Raw genomic sequence first — 20,158 nt, forward strand, 5'->3', positions numbered from 1 at the left:
TCCACCTGCTGTGTTGCCATGTGCGCCAGGAAGAAAGGGATAGGTGGCGGACAGCGTGCCAAGCATAGATACCGGAGAAAATCCCAGGTTTCACTGGCCTTTCTCTCAGGCAGCCTTGGGACAGGTGGGCAGCTGCCACACAATGAGGAAAACATATTTCTTTCTTTAAGAGCAAAAGAGTTTAATCCGTCTGTATTTTATTTATGAATCATGTGTCTGGGAGCATGTTTGAAGTTGTACAAGCTGCCTGCTGAGTCAGACACTGTCTCTGTTTCATATCACTTTTGAGTGGTTTCAGTGTGCACAATAAAAGAGAATCAGACGCAGGATTCTCTTGAGCATGGCTTTTGTCGTAAAAAGAGAAGGGTTATTGCCTATCGCGTTCAGATCTAGAATTCGGTGTCACTGGCTCTTCCGCTTGGAAAGACTTTTTATTTCCCTCGCTTCTCCGTGTCGAGAATACGGTTTAACACTCGGTACCTGTGAGGACTGACATTATGGCTTTATTAACTCTGAACTGAGTGAACTCATTTGCTGCGTCTAAACAGAGTATCCACTCAAATAGACTGTTTTCACTGACCAATGTTTGCCTGCAGGACAGTGCCAAACCAGCAGCGAGAGAGGAAATAGGCCCTCAAATATGCGGTCATGCGGACACTCTAGAAGGGAGGCATACAGGGATTTTTGTTGTATTAGTATGACAACATTTGATTTAACGTTTTAGAGTCTCTGGCCACGAAGGTGACAACAACATATCCAAAGTTAGATTCGCACAGGTAGAAGAGAAGTGTGGGCGGTGCCGATCTAATCAAATCATTTTTACCTCAGCCTGAAGAGGAAACCATCTTGTATTTCACTGCAAATACTCTATACTATGGACTGTATATAAAAAAAGCCCTATACACTATCAATATGTGACATATGAACCCAACTGAATTTACATCTGAATACTGAAGATATTAATGACAACATGTATGTGGTGTATTACAGTATAGTGTATAGCACTGTAGGTCAACAACTTCCTTCCTTTTATTTATGGGGATTTCCTTTTTTTACATTTCAAAGTTTGGGTTTGGTGATTTTTGACCCAAGGCGCTGCCCGTAGTGTTTGGATGAATCGTAGCAACCGCACACGGGGAGGGGGGGCGGGGGGTACGAGCCTGTCGTTGCCATGGACACCGTTGATAGTTGAAGGAGAAGAAGAGGAAGTTGAAACTGACGGTAAGTTTGTTCTTCGTCTCATATCCGCACGACGCAGTTAATGTTAGAAACGCACTCTGTCAGCTCTGCTAACGTTAGTGATGCTAGCTAGTTAGTTAGCTAGTTAGCTAGTTAGTGACTCTGACACACAGACCACACGAAGAACAGAGGTGTAATGAAGTCACAGGAGACACCGCTAACTCCTCCACATTAATGAGATCTATAAATAAATGATGCCTTCGCGTTTTCATCCTTTACACTCATGGCCGCTCACACACAGATGTGTTGAATTACCTGATGTAGGTCTCCTGTCTGCATGTCTGTGGTGTCTGTGGTGTCTGTTGTCTAAAAGTGTGAGTTTAAGAGTTAAGTAAGAATTAGTTTAGAGAACATAATAGTCAGGTTAGGGCTAGGAGGACTTGTAGGACTAGGATATAGTTGTATATCCATTGGGTATATGAATACAAGTAAAACATTTATTTACACACTTATTTCTGAGGAAAAGTCATTTTTCTGCTGATGGACTGGTTTTAATCAACAGTGTTGGGAGTGTGGGTGGGAAGAGATGCAGGGAAATACAGTGGTCGTTGTAAAGTTGAGTGATACCTCCTTTTTCTTTTTTCTCTCCTTTAGAAATGTAAGCAACTAAAATACTGTGATGGGGCATAATCTAAAGAATAAAGAGTATAAAAGACATGAAACCACATTTTAATTCACTAGATCTGGATTTTTATTTGGATCTGTTCCAAATTTGACAAACTCTTAAATGTCAGTCCCCTAAACTTGCCGGATTGTTTTTTCATCAAGACCCATGAATTATTCTCGGAGAAATCAAGGAATTCTTTGAAAAATCTTGCAATGTTAAAGAAAGTGAAAAGAAAATTCCTGGAGGCACCAACACTTAATTGGTTCTTTCCTGACCCACACCGCATCCGTTTACCAAGTTGTGTGGTGATCCAGTAGTTTTTTTGTAATCTTGCTAATTTATAGACAAACAAACACAGACATGAAACACAACTTCCTTGGTTGAGGTAAAAAAAATTCAGAGGGTCATTTTGAATGTCCTCACAAAAGGTCCATCTCCAAAGTGCCACGTGTTACTGTTTGGTTTCAGAATCTCCCGGCTGGTGAAATGGGGGTATCGCTGACCAAGGCAGCCCAGTGGACCAGCTCTGGTACTGGCAAACTGGAGTTGACGCCAATGAATGAGTCCTTGCTGAAAGAAGTGCTGCGCTCCGTGGAGCAGTTAGTCTCCAGACACCCACAGGAGGCCGAGCATGTGTTCGAGGAGCCCCTCCACTGGAGTACCACTTTAGTGGCATCTGATTTCAAAACAGACTATGACATCAGGTTAGTCTAATCATGAGGCTCGCAGCTGGCTGGCCACTGCTTTCAGTATTACGTGTCTGTGCAGGATATGCTGTCACCATGGTGTCCAAATGTATTTTACCTTTGCTATACTCAAAGCAGTAGGCTATAATTAATTTGTTTTTCAGCTTCAGTAAGACTGAGGACATTCCATTTGATTTCATCAGAAATCCTGGCCTACTTTCAGTGTGTGGTTAGCTTTATATCCTGTAGCTGGAAAGTAGAGAAGTACAAAAACACTAATACAGACTCTGATCTGCCTTAATTATGTTGGCATTCATAATCTAATATAAAACACATGATGGTAGAGATAAACTTTAGGTATTTACATTTTTGTGTTTTCTTCTCCCCCTAGTGAATTCAATGTACAGTCCCATGAGAAAGACAGTGAAGGGCAACCACTGCTCCGGCTGTCTCCTCCGACTGTTTATGTGCGAAGCTTCAGCCAGCTCTCTAAACTAGTTCATCTGGCAGCTGATAAGAAGCTGGAGGAAGCTCGAACGTGTCTAGAAGGTAAGCACAATGACCACAAGATGAGGGTTGAATAGGATTTGCATCCTAAGCAGTCTAGCCACGAGCATACGTCACACAACCAACAGACTTCATTTGTTTGTCCTTCTTGTTATTCTCTACAACCATTTGATATAGTGCCATTGGTAATTCCCCTACAGATATGTATTTACTTTAAGGCCACTGCTAACAGGAGATATCAGTATATTTGTCCCAACAGAGGAATACATGATTAATATTGGTATAGCGCATTGTCAATGCTTAATAGAGAGGGAATGTTGAAAAGTGATTTGTTACTGAACCCAATTCACATTTTCAGAAACGCCGAACAGCATCTGGTACTGAAAATTTGTTAAGTTATAACAAATCTGTTATTGTTCAGAAAACAGAGACGCCGTGGTTAAAATTCTTGGCCCTCGCTTTGCTGACATCTTGGAGAGAGAGGACACCCAAACCGATCCGGTAGACGAAGACACAGCAAAGGACTCAGAGGTCAAGGTCAAGCTGTTTCGTTTGCTCCAAAATATGGACCGACAGCTCCTCAGCAAGCTGCTTGAAGAAATATCAGAGTAGGTTCTCTGACTCCTTGAGAATTCATTCAGATTTCCCATCCATCCTAACGGCTATCCTCTGTCTGTTAGAGCCACTCAGATATGTGGTCGTTTCTGATTGGAAGAAGCAGCAGGTTTATATAACTAACCATGAATGAACGAGATGAATTCGATTATTGTTTTGTTTTTCTCCATTTTTCTCTTTTGTCACAGACAAGTCAGGCTCGACCCGGCCGCAGCAAACAATGACGTGGAGTCGCTGAAACAATTCTGCAGTGGAGGGGACGAGAGGGTGTTGAAGTCGGTTCGATACACATCAGGTTTGAATTATCTGCACATGTCACTGGGTTGCAGAGTAAAGCATTTGCCATTAACACTAATGCTGGATATTCCAAAGCATGGAAAGCCTGTGTTCTGCCGCCACGGAAGACATGGAAGTCATTATATCTGTCAGATTACAGTTTACTAAGTCATTAGTCAGGACAGTTTTTTTGGCCTAATTGCAGTGTATTTATCATTCTCTAACAAAGCATTCACTGGCATATGCACAGTAAGTGATAAATGCTGCCTATGTCCCCTGTTTCCCAGCTTGAAGGACACATTCCTTAAAAATACTCTTAAAACCAGATTTGAAATATGACGGTGGCTGTTCGCTAAGATGTTTTTAGTGGTTGAATTTAATTGCAAGTAAAACCGTAGCTGTTCTGGGAAAATGCTGCTCGAGTGCTGTCATCCTCTTTGTGATTGTGACTTGATGCCATGATACAATACATATTATAAAGTTTGGTGCAATTTGGGGATTTCCACATTCCTTTAATCCTTGTTTTCTTTTCTAGATTATGAATTTTCAAACGGCTGCCGCGCCCCCCCGTGGAGACAGGTGCATGGTGAGATATGTTACCTCATAATTGAGCCTTGTGACACCGAGGACCTCCACATCACCTGCAGCACCGCTGGAGTTTATCTCAACGCGGTAAGACAAGCACTGTGAACTGTAACAGTCTATGTGATGCTGTTTCCTTTTACTGTGTGAGAGAATTTTCACATATCAAAAGGTAAACCAACTCTCTGGCTAATAATTACCTAATAGACCAAAAACCTCTGCACTGTCAGTGAATTGTCAGTGTATCCACCTCTATGGTTTCTGTGCTCCAGCCATTCTGAGGAGAGCGTGTAGTTGTTGTTCACCATGAACAATTGCTTGTGACAATATTAGGTCCCCTGTACATTCTTCCACTTGGAAGGAGCAGCACATTTTAATAAAATTTAAATCTTTATTTAATCAGTCAGTCTCAGTGAGATTAAGATCTCTTTTCCAAGAGAGCCCCGAGAACATTAAAAAGCTTTTTTGTGCCCAACTTTGTCCCAACCCGAAGAGATGACATCTGTTTCCAGGCATTTATGCTGTTCCCAGGTGAAAACTCTACCGAAAGTGACCAGTAGTAAATAGTTATCAAGTAAGGTAATATGAAATCTGTAGACCCATTCAAATTTAGATTATTAACTTTTAACTTTGTTATTATAGTTAATTAAAATTGCCAGAGAGCTGTGGATTCAACTGTGTGCTAACTTTGGAGGATGTAGTGTGTGTGCTGTTGAACTGTATTATATCATACATGTTCTTATAGAATTAACGGCAGAAGAAAGCAGCACAAAATGTGAAAATGTTTAAGCAACATAAAATCCACATCGGCTGCAGCTGACAAACACAGACAGTTGTTGATGCTCTCCACTACATGATGAGTTAGAACCAGCCATCAGTTGCATACGACCCTTTTGTTTTTAATCTCGGCAGACGTTACGCCAATTTGAACCACAGACGCATTATGACACTATCAGTGACACCATTCATTTTATATTCTCTGTTCACATACAAACATAACCTGTGCTCACAGCCGAGCCCAGCACCGATTGGCATTCGCCAGAGAACACTAGAATTGTCCGGTCTGCCACTGGCGCCCCGTTCTCTTCACAGATGAGAGCAGGTTCACACTAAGTACATGCGACAACTGTGAAAGAGTCTGGAGACGCCGTGGTGAATGTTATGCTGCCTGTAACATCATCATCATGGTGAGGATAAGCCTCACCCTGATGGGTCGCACAGATCTCCATATCATAGCCTACAGTACCCTGACTGCTGTTCGGTACCAGGATGAAACCCTCAGAGCGATTGTCAGACCTCACGCTGCTGCAGTGGGCCCTGGGTTCCTCCTGGTGCAGGACAATGCCCGGCCTCATGTGGCCAGAGTGTGATGGCAGCTCCTGGATGACGAATGCATTGATGCCATTGACTGGCCCTCACGTTCCCCTGACCTATAGGACGTGATGTATCAGTGTATCCGACGCCATCAAGTACCACCGCAGACTGTCCAGGAGCTCACTGATGCACCCATCCACCGACTCAACAGGAGCAGGTCCAGACTTTGTTGGAACAGGCACGCAGGGGCCATACACAGTACTGAGTAACATTATGAGTTGCAGTGATGAAGGAAGTTGGATCAGCCTGTGTTTTAAATTGTTTACTTTTTTTTTTTTCAGTGTGGTTTTTAATCCAGCCCTCAATGGGTTGATGATTTTGGTTTCCATTGACCGTTGTTATGTCATGATGTCACAATTAAATGAATTAAATGCATAGTGAAAGGAGAATGTATGTAAGTAAGAGTGAGAATACACAAATGTTTGTGAAATCATGTGTTTGTACTGTTGTGAAAGGAGAACATGTGTATGTGAGAGAGAGAATGTTAGTATGTGGGAGGCCTGGAATATATTATGTCCTGTGCGGCCCCTCGCAGTATCAAACAGGTGTGTAGGTGATAAAGAGCAAATTGTCATTACTATTATCAAAAAGGTCATAAAAATTGCCAGTGCAACGTTAGAATATGTGAACTGTCAAGAGACAGTTAAAGTTTTTGATATATTGTTAATATACTCTGATTAATATTTGTATCAACAGTAAAACATTGACATGCATCCACATTTAAACAAACACATTGTCCCTTCAAACATTCCAAACATGTCAGTAATCTTTCTTCAAGTGTGTGCAATCATTTCATCACACGAGGTTGTGCACGCTTCAACACCTTTCACTTTTCAGTGACTTTGCTGACAAGCCTTCGGTTTCCTGTCTCTGTTTCTCCACCTGGAAATAGTTCGTCCAAGTCAAAAAAAACACACAACCTAAAACCAAATGGGGGACATTGATGCAAGAGACACCTCAAAGAGCAGTAGTGTCTTAAACTTAATTTAGCGGTTTACATGGTTTTACACTTCCTCTCTGAGGTCGGCTGGCATGTGGGTCACATTATGATTGTGGTTTTTGGAAATAATGAGGCTGTTTTTCACTTTGTTTTCACAGGGCATAAAACAGGAGGGGGCGGAGAGTGGCTACGAGCGAACAAGTGATACGTACACAGACCTGCTAACACTCCTGAAGAGCAGATCTCCATATTTCGCTGAGCACATAAACAAGCAGGTACAGCAGAATACAGGCAGATGCAATTATCATCATCAACACATTAAAACCCTTTTCTTGTAGCGTTGAATTTCAACAATGTGTGGGTGTTGAAGAGCCTCTTTGTCCTATGAAACGGGTCAGTCCCTCTAAACCTCTGATTTGATCACTGATGCTGTGTGACTCACGTTCATAAACAGAGTAAGGATTGTGTAATCAGTGTCTGTGCTGTTCCACGCTAGTGAGCTAGTGTCTGGTTGTCACTATGTTGAAAAATTTCTGAATCAACCTCCTCTTTGTTCCAACATCAAAAAGATTGAGCCCCCCATACCACCCACCCACTTTACACACACGCACACATAGACATTGAAATCCTTTATATACAGTGTATGGTCCAGCTTTATATATAGTCTATGATTGAAATATGCGTGATTTAATATGTGTGCCTGATGTGCATAGCACAAGGCAAACATACTATTATTCTGCATACTTATTATCATTATGTGTCCCTGGTGTGCATAGTCAAACAGTTTGCTCGAAAATCGCAAAGAAATGCGACAAAATTGACCATGCATTTTAAATGGGACTCACTCATTAGAGCGAGAGCAGGTCTGAAATTCCTCTAAAACTATTTTCTTAAAATTGTTCTCAAACTCACAAATGTAGTTGTTCATACATAATTTTTTTGCTCAAATAGCAGGAAAATTCGTGCTGGTTGCAGAAATGGCACTGTGAAATCTAGCAGACCGAGACTTTTGGCTCTGTGAGCTCAAAAACGGAAGGAGTACCAACAAAAGTCTTCATTCACTTCCATATTAAAACAGCCAAGACATTTGAAAGACCAATGAACCAAACAACCTTTTCCCCACAATAGTAAACTTTTTTTTCTTTCTTTACCTGCTCTATTCCCCTTTTCCCGCACTTGTTCTCCTTTCAAAACCAGACTGCTGTAACATTCAATCACATTGTGGTTTAAATAAACAAGTTTTAACCATAACTGTACATGTTGGCGGTAATTCACCTTGACATTGATTGACACCCCCCAATAAACCGAATAAAGAAAAAGTCAGCTGTTTATTACGTGGAGCAGCTCAAATGGTAGAGCGCTGGCTTGGCATATAAGAGATAACGGGCTCGGAAACCATCTGTAAACAGGTCTTTTTTACAGATTTCCCTGTTGTGGGACTAATAAAGGACCATCTTATCTTAAGAACAAGAAGGAAATAACAATAACAACTATTAACAACAAATAACAAGTAACTGCCACTAACATTACTAATTCTGCTACCACTGCAGGGTTCACTACTACTGCTCTCCTCAAACAGCACTTAGCAGTTAGCATTGAGCAGTTCCCATGGGATGTGACAACAATGACACACACACATTCAGAACTAAGGTACACACACAGTGTCAGAAACAGGCTGGAATTTCAAAATAAAAGCCCCCAGATGGTTAGTGGACCTTACCAGAATGCCCAAATATAGGCTTGATTTTCAAAATAAAAGGCCCAAATGGTTATAAGACCTCAAAAGGAAGCCTGTATAGAAGCTAGGTTTTCAGAATAAAAGCCCCAGATGGTTACATGACAGGAACTTATTGCATGACACAAAATGAATGAACTGACACAAAGAATGAAAGCGGTTTAAATCAATTCACATCTACACTTTGTTATTACTTAATACTGGCAACATGAGCATCAAAGACACGCACCAAGCATAAAGCACACACAAAATTTCTCGGGAGGAATTCCTTCGAGTTATTCTTCTTCTGTATGCAATTTTGGGACGGTACTCCTCTAGCAACCAATGTCAAGGTGCATTACCACCATCCACTGTTTTATTCAATATCCTACTTCCTCTTCTTCTTTCCCATATACACAACCGTCAACATTCTTATTGTCTTTCTGTACTGTTTTTTCTTTGTTGTTGTTGTTTGTTGTACAATGCACTCTTCTGCAACTGCTGCAGCACTTCGGCCCAAGACAAATTTCCCCTTGGTGACAATAAAGTCTATTTGATTGATTTGATTCAGTACTAATGGATTTCAATGGGACCCTGTATGTTAACAGGACACCTCCTCTGATGTCAGTCCTTTGATGTCAGTAATTTTACAAATTTCCCTCTTCTTCTTCTTCTTCTAATCCAATTTATTAGCAGGTGGTAACCAAGGTACATTACCACCATCTACTGTGTTTGTCTTCTTCTTTGTTTGGTTTATTGGCGGGTGGCAACCAACGCCAAGGTGCATTTACACCACCTACTGTGTTGGTGCACCATTCCTAGAGGTACTGCAGTTTGCACTCAAAGGCATTCCTTTACATTCCATTTCTCCTTTACTTTGAAGCCACTATTATTATTTTTATGTTTTTGATGTAGACACAGTGGATGGTGGTAATATACCTTGAGTTGGATTCCACTCGGCAATAACCCACCAATAAACCAAACAAAGAAGAAGAAGAAGTATAGTATAACTCTTCTGAACTGTTTTGTTACAAGGCAATTGTTTTCGACCCACAAATTGTTTCCAAGATGCCAAAGAAGGACATGACATCCAAGCCGCAAAAGAGCCAACAACTCCCATCAACACAGAAGACCCAGCAAAGGAAATCTGTTCAAATGGAGGAACAAGGCCAACCCCAGAGGTCTCAACCTGGCGGGAAGAAATATGAACCATCTCCAAGATGGAGTAATCAAGGTCTCGTGTCTCCATGTGGGTAAGTTATAGCTCCCATCCTGAAATATTTTCAGGCTCCCTCTTGCTGAAGAGAGGAGCTTCAGATGAAGGTGATTCCAGGTGTGTTCAGTGTGCCAGCAGCCACAAATCATAAAGACATGCTTGTATGTTTTGTAAATTTTAGGACAAGTGAAAATATTTCCACTTACAATGATCAGAGTTAATAAATACGTTCACAGTGGGGAACCCTACTTGCCCCATTACAGAGAGAAAGCTTGGAAAACGGTCTTTGAAAAAATCCCCAGAGGATCCATCACATATGGTCTTTGATTGATAGATAGATCTAGGCAGGGCTGAGCTGTTGCAGCTGTATCTTGTGATATCCGTACCCATTTGAGAAGAAACTGGCTCAAGATAAAAGTATCTCAGTTGCTTAAAATGAAAACCTGTATAACTCTAGTCTCAAGTTGTTATATAATGATTGTATCAGAAAAATATCAATTTTCAAAATGGGAGCCGGCATAATGGTTCTTATTTCACATCATTACAGAAAAGTGGAGGAAAACAACCCTGGACAGAAGAAAAAGCAGGCAACAGGAGCCAAGAGCAAGATGAAAGCAGAATTCTCTTTGTCTTCTTTACCTGGACGCATGACTCCCCAGAAAAGGTAAGTATCTTGAGTTAGTTCTGCTTTGTTTTAATCTATAAGGGCTTTTTCTTTCTCTGTAGATGGAGTTACATAAAGATGAACTAAATACTGTTTTACTAATGGTTAAAGTTCTGACGGAAAGTATGACCTGTATATATACGTACAAGCATTTTCCTTCTCCAGCTCTTTTGTCATTTGTCGGACAATCTATACGTACTCTTTTTATCAGAAATTGACGCAGCGGATTCTAGCCTCTGTTACGATTTTTTTCTTGCAAGCAAAAAATGACCTCAGGGTGCATTTCCTCAGTTTTCCCCATTCACCACGCAGGACCGTGTGTAGGCCTGGCAAATTCATGAAGCTCTTGTTCAGGGTTTATCGTGTTTCTTCCTGGAAAACACTCCCTCATATCAGCTGGCTCCGTCCGATAATGTGCTCCCCTGGAAATTCTATTTCGATGTACACAGGAACTGTCCCTCAGTGGCCCCATCTGAACGTGTACCAAATTTCATTACTCCGCAGTGCCCAGTTTTCAGGATACTGTTTTCCAAGCGGCCGGAGCAGCTTTAAAAAGCCATCTGCATTTCTGTTTGCATCAACAGCCGAGCAAGAGTTTTTTCACATAACATTATTCCACTCTTTCTTTTCCTGCTGCTTAGATTCTGAGGAAGTTCAAATTTGACACTTGAATTTTATAATCCTTAATCGGTCTCCTTGTGTGGGATGAACAAGCTGTTTTTACGTTTAAAACCCAGCCGGACAGAAGGATAGAATATAATAGCATGAAATCTCTTTTCCTATGTGTTATCCAGTTATTACACTGTCCCACACCTTGTAGATCGTTATCTGTGTTAAAAAGTGCATTGTTATCTGTTGGTCAGTAAAACCCCAGCAGGAGCCATGACGGGGGAGCTGTCCAGTGACAGTTCAACTGAGAGTGAGGATGAAGAGCTGTCAGACCGTCGGCTGCAGATTAAGACAGAACAGTCCCCTGACTACTGGCAGATCTACAAACTACTCAAGTTCTTAAAGGTATGAGATTGTCACCCTCAGTACTTTTTTCTACTATTTCTAATGGATTTAAAGCCCAAAAATTTGATGTGTACAGACTGGAGGTGAGGGGGGGGGCACAACTGAGAGGAAAGTCCATGCACCTTTCCTGAGAATTTCGATGCAAACCTAAATCAGTGTTTAAATTTCAAAACCCTCGCCTGAACTGCGGAGCGTGGAAAATAATATTTAGTCATGGACTTGTGGAAGAACTTAGAATTGACTGTACGACAAAAAGTAATGTTCCAATCACATAATCCCACCTGTCTGTTTTGCCTCAGTCATACCAAGGTGCCACTCATTAAAAAAAGACGTTAAGTTCGATGAAATTAAGTAAACGTTGCTCCAATTTAAAGCGGTGCTCTGCAGGAAGATGCCTATTGAAGTGGTTGGCTCGGCTCGGAGATTCCTGGTTTCTGACACAAGCCTGTTTGGTTGCACATGAGCCAAGGCACAGGGGAAAGTAATGTCTGACGGCAGCAGCTGTACGCGCTGTTTGCCCACACCGCAAAAAGCATAAAAATGAAATCACGCCTGTGATAGGTCTGACAGGGCATATGGTGAATATTAATGTGTCAAAACATGGGAGGGAAAGAAAGGAGGAGAGAAAGGAGGACAGAAACGCCACTAACCCAGACTGGCTGGGAATACCTATGACCTGCCTCACTCAGTCGTCCTTATTGTCTGTTTATCTGGACAATATCATTGAGACAGACTATATTAGAACAAACTGCTTTTGCTTTACTTTGACAGGAATCTGTTTTGTTGCAAGCTGCACACCCATCCCATTGTGTACAGCAGTAAAATACCTTCAATGCTGCCTCAGTTTAAAGACATTAAAATGGTGTTTTTAATGTGTAGCCATAGTGCACGTAACATATTTTCATAAAGTATAGGATTTCTTTACGTTACCGACAGATTCGTGTTCTGACTTATGTGGCTTGCTGCTAAATACAATTGTTCACAGTGCAACGGAGTAAATCTTTTATAGAAAATGCTGCTGTAAAGCTCAATTTGAGGCAGATATTTTTAGCTAAGCTAAACAGAATATAATGGAAGGAAATTCCCACTCTAAAACCAGGCTGCTGCTCCTTTCCAGAAAAGAAAAAAGGATGATGTAAACGATATGAAAGAGGCAAATTTTGTTGGAAAAAAAAACATCACTGGTTTGTATTTTTTATAGTTTTTTAGCGGGATTGTGAGCTTTAGGGTTGTGTGTATTCCTGCTTCAGCACAACGCAGCACTGCAGTAACCAACATGTCCCGGCTTTCTATCTCTTTGGAAACCACACAGTTCAGTTATTTATGGGGTTTGTCCAGTAGTCATTTTATAATATCATTACCATCAGACGCTGAAACTTACCATGAGCCAAGTTAAATATCTGTTTTATTTTAGGAGGAGATCTTTCCCCCCCCCTCCCCTTCTCCCTCGCGCTATAGACAGCCGTTTGTACTCTAGGAAGTTTAACACTTTCAGAAAGCGACACATGGATGTTCTGTTTTGTGTTTTAATGATATTTATGCAGGAATATTTGCCCAGGGTTCCGACGTGTTTGTTTTAATGCCTGTGTGACTGGAGATCTGCGACTATGAAATGGTTACATGGTCTCTCGCAAAATCAAGCATGCACATTTAAGTCTATGGGTTTATGTTTGCGTGATTGTGTGGGTGTACTGTATGTGTTTTAGGAGAGAAATTGAAATGAATGGATTTAAACATAACTCACCCTTCTTATTCTAGCTTTTAATGCATCATTGCCACAGTATAAGCAGGCATTTAATCATACTCCACAGTTAAGCATTTATTTTTATAGTCCGAGTTCTGTATATATGATACAAGTACAGCATATAGACCTGAGAAAATTAATCTAATAACTTTGCTAAGAGAAGGGTTAAAATGAGAAAGGGTTGTTTACTGAGTACGTCCGTACTGAAACATTTCACATGTTAAGTTCAGCAACAGAGCCACAAATGATAATTTGAATGTTTTGTCTCAGTTTAAATAAAAAACAAAACTCCCCAGCTGCTATCAGTTAGGGTGGCTGCTGGCTTTCCAAACACCAAACAATTTTTCATACTCTCAAAAAAATATATAAATATTGTGTCTGATATACAATATGTTACCAGTTAACAGGTAAACATTTCAATACTGGGTCTTGTTAACATTTTCATTACTGATCTCTTTTTAATTTATATAATTTATTTGTTCTTTCTGAGCAGATGTTTTTTTGATTATCTCCTCTTTTTTTTTAAATAGTCACAGCAAAAGAAAGAATTATGAAACAGCTTTCAAAAGTGCATTTTAAAATGATGCTTCTGTTGCCATCAATAAAAATATCATAGATTAAAAGGGGGGATCTGGGTCCTGACACGTTGTTGTGTTCCGGCCTCACTAAGGTTGCTCCCCCTCTGCTGGGCAGTCACAGTACTGCTGCCCCTATCTTCTCAAATGAGAACTTTTCTACTGGTCGCTACTCAAAATCCTGTCTCCAGTACCAGCAGCCAATATCAGTTCATTTTCTCAAAATAATTTTATTTCTAGATATTTATGCTCTAAGTCATCAAGACATTTTTGATGCTTTTTAATTTAAATAACTGTAGCATTCAGTTGAAACATTTGATTTAAACAGTTTATAATCCATTTACTACCTGATTTACTCACAAGAATAATTAAATCATAAAATTCCTAAATTAAGCAGATTTTTCAACCAAAAAAAAGGTGAATAGACATTTTCTCAGCATGCACTGTGCTCGTTTTATGAGGGCAAGGCCTATTAAGTGATCAAGTTATAGGAGATCTAATGTCAAATATGAGGTAAAAAAACAGCAGTAATAAATCATTCTGTCCCTCCAGTACCTTTCCTGAGTAGAGCAGGAGGTCGGGTTTGTTCTTGTCGTTAGTGGCCTTCCCTCTGCTGTAGAAACCTCATGCATCCTCTATGGCTCGGCCTCTGCCAAGACCCAGTTCAATGAAGCACTGGCAGTGGCGCGAGTCTCCACTCTTAGGTATCTGAACGCTATTGCTCAATATACACGTCCACCCCTGTTGGCAGGACATCCAAGCCAACAATGTACAATATACATACAGCAACCCTAACTTTATTAAGAAAGAAGCCTGAGGTCAACAGGGTATCGTTTTACAGCCCTATTAACCATATCCCTGCTCCCATCTGCTTAATGCAGTGATTTATAGGCGTGGAGTAGCTCAGGCAGGGCAATCCGTGTCTGGAGAATCTAGTCTGTTGCTGCAGACGAACCAAACTAGAGTAAGACCTCCATTCAGCATTCTAGTCAGCTCAGTCCAGGACACCTGCAGCAAAGGAAGATACAAAATGCGTGAAGCATCTTGAAGTGGCTGATGTCGAGTTCACCTCATGGATGAAACTATGTCATCATTAGAATCAGGGTGTTAGCGCTAATAGTGTTTTTCCTCTTAAAGGCAAAGTCTAATGGTTTCTAAGCTTGACACTGTTGTCAGAGCTCAATCCTCTGTTAACAAATCATTTCTCACCATCAGTGGTTACCTCCACAAAGCTAAACCCTTACCAGGCTGCAGAATAAACAAAACAACCCCAGCAGGAGCGGTATCATGAGGGCGAGGCGGGGAGGGTCATTTTCTCCTCTTCTCTCCCTCTTTGCCTCCAATTTTCATTCATTTATGTTTGGCATTATCTTTTCAGAGAGGCGACCAGACCGCCACCGTGCTCTGCCTGTGTGCCCTGTTGGACTTAAATCTGATGCAGGAGGGTTGCCAACTGGACATCTGGGACATAGGTGGCATTGAAGTCCTCCTTAACTTGCTGGATTCAGATGAAGTCAAATGCCAAGTGAGTAGCTGTGCCAAAGCTGGACCTGGATGGCCCGCAGGCATGAACAGAATCCTGTGTGTGTGCCAGCCTGTGTTTTAGTGACAGACACACTAGTGCTGGGCAGAGAACGTTCCTTTAAAGACACAGGGTAACAATTTCTCTCCAGTATGCCTAATGACATGTGTGCTTGTTTTTTAAACCAGATTTTATTCCTTTTATTTTTTACTATTGGATTGAGGCCTCCGGTTGGCATAGACACAACAGTTTCCATCAAACTAAGGTATTGTACTTACTGTTAATGTTTGCTGTGTGTGTGTGTGTTTGTGATTAGATTGGATCTCTGAAAGTCCTACGAAAGATTAGTCACAATATGCTAATCTGTCAGACCATTCTTGACATGGACGGTCTGCAGAGCATCGTGAAAATTCTGGACAGGCCATACAAGGACCTCAAGGCCTTAGCTGCTGAGACAATCGCCAACGTGGCCAGGTTCCGCAAGGCCAGGACAACCGTCAGGCGATGCGGCGGAATCAGGAAACTGGTGAGTATTAGGACAGAAAAATGTAAATTCAGGCTTGTGCAACGTGATTCTTGTACAGCAGAGAAAACTACAAACCAGAACCTGATCTTTCTCTATTGGCATTATTGGAAAAAATGTTATGTCCCACATTGGCAGTTTTCTTCCATTAACACACTTGTCAGTCTATGTCTGTGTCAGCTAGTGTGTGATTCAACCGAAATACTTTGTACTGAACCACAGACATCTTGGAAGCTGTGGACGGACCGGATGGTGATCCACATATTATGATTACTATTTGCTTTTAATTCAGAGTGTAAAACACATATCCAAACTATGCTGAACTGTTTTGATGCACAGCAAATCAATCATCCGCTCGTTCCGTTTGCACTCTGTACAGCAGATGCCAGGTAGTGCGCCATCCATTTAAAAAAAACAACCCCCGAATGGGTGTTGTGGTAAAACAGATAGAATGTCCCTCACATCCTCTGACCTGCATTCATGTTTGTTGACAAAGGGACCTGTGATTAAAGCCCGCATGCCTTGTATATTTTCCTCAGCCCCAGATCGGATGTTCTCATGTGCGAGTCACTCATGTAGGCAGATTAATTTCATGCTTTGCTATGAGACCACCTTTGAACTGTGCTGTGGGTAATAGCTGTGCCTACTCTGTCTCACTGGTCAGGAACGATAGATTAGCACACTGAATGACGGCCATAAACCGTCACACTGGGCTTTTCAGTTTTCCACTGCTAAAATCTCGGGCTTTTTCGTCCTTGCAGACTCAGTAGTAATAGAATTTTAATTACACCCTTAATCACAGCCAACAAGTTGCTATTCCCATCTGACACCATCCATTATCCCCCCGAATCCTGCAAGCAAACGTTTCAGAGTCTTCGAATTTGTGTCGAGTTCATCAAGTTTGTGTAAATGTGTGTATGGAGGTTTTTCTGCCTAAACATGTGTGGTCGGCCTGCATGCCTGGACACGTTTCTATGTTTGTGTTTATCCACATGTGCGTCTGTGTACCTTGTCTCTGTGCTCAGGTAAAGCTGCTGGACTGCGTGCCGAATTTAGCCAACATGAGTCCAAACCAGGAGAAGGATGTGGAGGTGGCCCACTGCGGAGTTTTAGCGCTCTGGAGCTGCAGCAAGTGCAACAGGAATAAGGAGGCCATCCGCGTGGCCGGCGGCATCCCGCTGCTGGGACGACTGCTCAAGTCGCCGGATGTGAACATGCTTATCCCTGTGGTGGGCACCCTGCAGGAGTGTGCCTCAGAGGTGAGAGGGGGGGGCATAGGATTGTACATTCTGTGGCTGAGAAATGAGAAAAATATAAGGGGGAAAATTGCTGGTTGATGTTGATTTAGGTTACTCGTGTTTACGTGGATGTTAAATTTGTGTATCGACACAGGAATGCTACAGGATTGCCATTAAGACTGAGGGCATGATCAAGGATTTGGTCAAAAACCTAAGCAGTGACAACAATGAGCTACAAATGCATTGTGCAAGTGCAATCTTCAAGGTACCTGTTTTCCCCACTTCTACACTGTGAAATAATATAATGAACTGGAAGAAAATAATGATCTGCTATGTCTTTTTCCTCCCAATCAGACTGGTACTGTAAAGGAACTGTTGCAGCTCTTGACATCTTTATTCTTTTGCGTTGCAGTGTGCAGAGGACAAGCAGACCAGTGACCTGGTGCGTAAGTACAATGGTCTGGAGCCACTGGTCTCACTGCTGGGCAAGGCCAATGACAAGAAGCTCCTGGCCGCAGCCACCGGGGCCATCTGGAAGTGTTCCATCTGCAAGAAGAACGTGGCTAAGTATGACTTGACTCACTCTCTCACCATATTACCCCTCAGTAAAAAACATGCTCTCTCTCTCTCTCTCTCTCTCTCTCTCTCTCTCTCTCTCTCTCTCTCTCTCTCTCACAAACACATGCACAGTAAGATGCACCAAGACTTAACACACCACAGATACGGAACCCTATTCTAGCCATACCTTTTTAAATGTATGCCTCTGTGCTCGGAATTAGTAGTACCAGATTAGTGTGACTTTGAGAAATGACTTACTGTAAGTACAGCAATCTAATGAGGCTCGATGTAGACAGGGGGTTAATAGTGATTCTGCATTTCACCCACATGTTCGCATAACTTTTTACAAAGCTGATGTGGCAACAGCAGCCTGTTAGTGTGTGGAAGCAGTAATGGCAGCAGTGGATATAGAACTGACGGGGTTCAGCCAACTTGTGTTACCTCTACCTAGGAGGGCACGTTTGTTTGTGTGTCTGTCTGTTATTAAGCAGAATGAAGCAAAAACTACTGGACAGATATCCACACATTTTGGTGCATGGATGCGGTATCGGTTAGGAAAGACCCCATAACAAGTTGGTGCGGATACAGGATTATTTTTTTCCCTTTCTTTAAAATTGTGAGATAGGGTGTTTTTCAACATTTTCTTTGATTTCTTACAGAATAATTCATGGATCTTGATGAAATTAATCAGGCATGTTTAGGGGACTGACAGTTATGATTGTGAGAAATCTGGTGCAGTTCCAAATATGAAATCTGGATCTAGTGTAATGCATGTGCTCTATTAGTGCCATTCCAGTCTTTGTCATGCCATCATCACATATGTTACTTTTATGCTGGCTCTCATTCATTCTTAACTTTTTCCTGATGCTGATGTCATGTCCTGCTCCCCTTCACCACTGTGTCTATGTGAAGTTATTATTTGATTGAAAAAGTTTTGTTAGGTTCCTTATTAGCTCAGATCTTTAATGAGTTTTCGCCTTTAGAATTGAATCTTTTCCACCTCTAACAAAGGCTGATTTTGTAGAATGATATGCGAATCCAGGGCTGTTAGTACTGAACCAATCAGGCATGCTGACAGAGTCGGCCTCGATATGACAGAGCCTTTTAATAATTTGTCATGTAAAGCAGAAGTTTATTTAAGTGTCATTTAGCCTGGTTATTCTGCAGTGACATTTCTGGAGAGTTTCTGACTTGCACTTTTAAGTGTTTAAATGTTAGACAAGTTCGTAATTTCCCCTTTAAAATTAATAATGCCCTGAGACTGTGCCCTGGCAGCCCCATACATTTCCTCCATACATCCTCCAGTTCGCTCTTGAAAGAATGATTTGCTGTGTTTATTTTCTTATTCACTGTGAGGCTGGGGACATAATGTAGAAAGCACATGCAGTTATTTTATACCTTGGTAAGACATTAATTCGACTCAAACTGTTTCTCTCCACTGGAGCCAAGACAGTGATAAGACATTGTGTTTTATAATTTGCATGATGAAGAATTTAAGGACTTTTGCTGAGGTGAGAGTGTGTAAATGTTTCTCTTCTGACTCAGAAACTCTGTACAGTTTAAAACTGCAGTGGAACTCTAAAAATAACAAGAAAAAACGGCTTAGCAGCACTCACACAGATCTTTCTGCACTTCATATATCACAAACGACAGAATGATATCCTGCATTTAAAGTCTAAGTTAAGTCCTCCCAACTGGAGCTGAGTGTCTGCTGCCACATCCAGTTAAGTGAGGATTCCTTTGCAGAAGCAGAAACATGACGGCAACATTCTTTTAAAGCAAGACGGACAGATCGCCGTCTATTCAACCATGAAAGAAAATCATTTGGGGGAATTCATTTAGCCGATTATTTAAAGATAATAGCCTCATTTGCTTCGACAGACAGTTCTATTTTTCTATTTTCATGGTTCAAAACAGAGCTTTTCAGATGGCTTTGTAATAAATATTTTACCCCCAAAAAAAAACGTTGGCACAGATTGGGAGCCCGTCTGACTCCAGCTTGGCATGACGATGAAACAAGTTAACTGCGCTGGCCATGAGTAATGTGGCAGTTTAATACACTTGCTGCCAGTGCAGGCCTTGTGCCATACGTAATGACTTGTCACACTGCAGCGATGTAAAACAGTTCTACTACTACTGAATATAACAATAATAGAAATAATTATAATCACATGTGAACCACATTCAGTGACATTAACCAACACGAGATATCAGAGCCTTCAATCCAAATTTAGCATGTCGCAGGGTTGCCTGAGCGAGCTTACCACAGGCGGTGAAGTGAGTAGGGTTCCGTGTGTGTGTTGTGTTTTATTTTGTATTTTTGGATGATGTGGCCAGTTGGGTGTGAGTGAAGGTGAAATGTGGCCTCCTCCTCAGCAGGAAACTAGCGCGATGCACAGAGAAATGATTTAATGCACACTTGAATGCGTAAGTGGATCTGTTTTTTCATAGTCCTTCGGGCTTATTTGAATCACTTAAATTGTCTGGGTCGGGGCAAAAGCTTGGAATGGAGTGACCGAGCCATTACTGTCAAAAAGGAAACGCTGCTAATGGTGACAGGGTTT

At 41.5% G+C, this 20,158-nt stretch overlaps 1 protein-coding gene across 1 annotated transcript in view; it reads left to right on the forward strand.

Moving 5' to 3' along the window:
- Window positions 1-1,156: 1,156 nt before the first annotated feature.
- The window catches only part of odad2 (outer dynein arm docking complex subunit 2), a 34,690-nt gene continuing 15,688 nt past the window's right edge, over window positions 1,157-20,158 (forward strand). Inside the window, exons 1-15 of the mRNA XM_035141928.2 lie at window positions 1,157-1,221; window positions 2,315-2,550; window positions 2,924-3,081; window positions 3,461-3,647; window positions 3,843-3,949; window positions 4,466-4,602; window positions 6,985-7,101; window positions 9,609-9,793; window positions 10,304-10,420; window positions 11,284-11,434; window positions 15,132-15,278; window positions 15,592-15,801; window positions 16,824-17,057; window positions 17,191-17,301; window positions 17,449-17,603. Coding sequence (XP_034997819.2) covers window positions 2,333-2,550; window positions 2,924-3,081; window positions 3,461-3,647; window positions 3,843-3,949; window positions 4,466-4,602; window positions 6,985-7,101; window positions 9,609-9,793; window positions 10,304-10,420; window positions 11,284-11,434; window positions 15,132-15,278; window positions 15,592-15,801; window positions 16,824-17,057; window positions 17,191-17,301; window positions 17,449-17,603 — 2,234 coding nt within the window. The 5' untranslated portion in view covers window positions 1,157-1,221; window positions 2,315-2,332. The remainder of the gene's footprint in view (window positions 1,222-2,314; window positions 2,551-2,923; window positions 3,082-3,460; window positions 3,648-3,842; window positions 3,950-4,465; window positions 4,603-6,984; window positions 7,102-9,608; window positions 9,794-10,303; window positions 10,421-11,283; window positions 11,435-15,131; window positions 15,279-15,591; window positions 15,802-16,823; window positions 17,058-17,190; window positions 17,302-17,448; window positions 17,604-20,158) is intronic.

Source organism: Hippoglossus stenolepis, chromosome 19 (assembly GCF_022539355.2).
Source record: "Hippoglossus stenolepis isolate QCI-W04-F060 chromosome 19, HSTE1.2, whole genome shotgun sequence".
NCBI lineage: Eukaryota > Metazoa > Chordata > Actinopteri > Pleuronectiformes > Pleuronectidae > Hippoglossus > Hippoglossus stenolepis.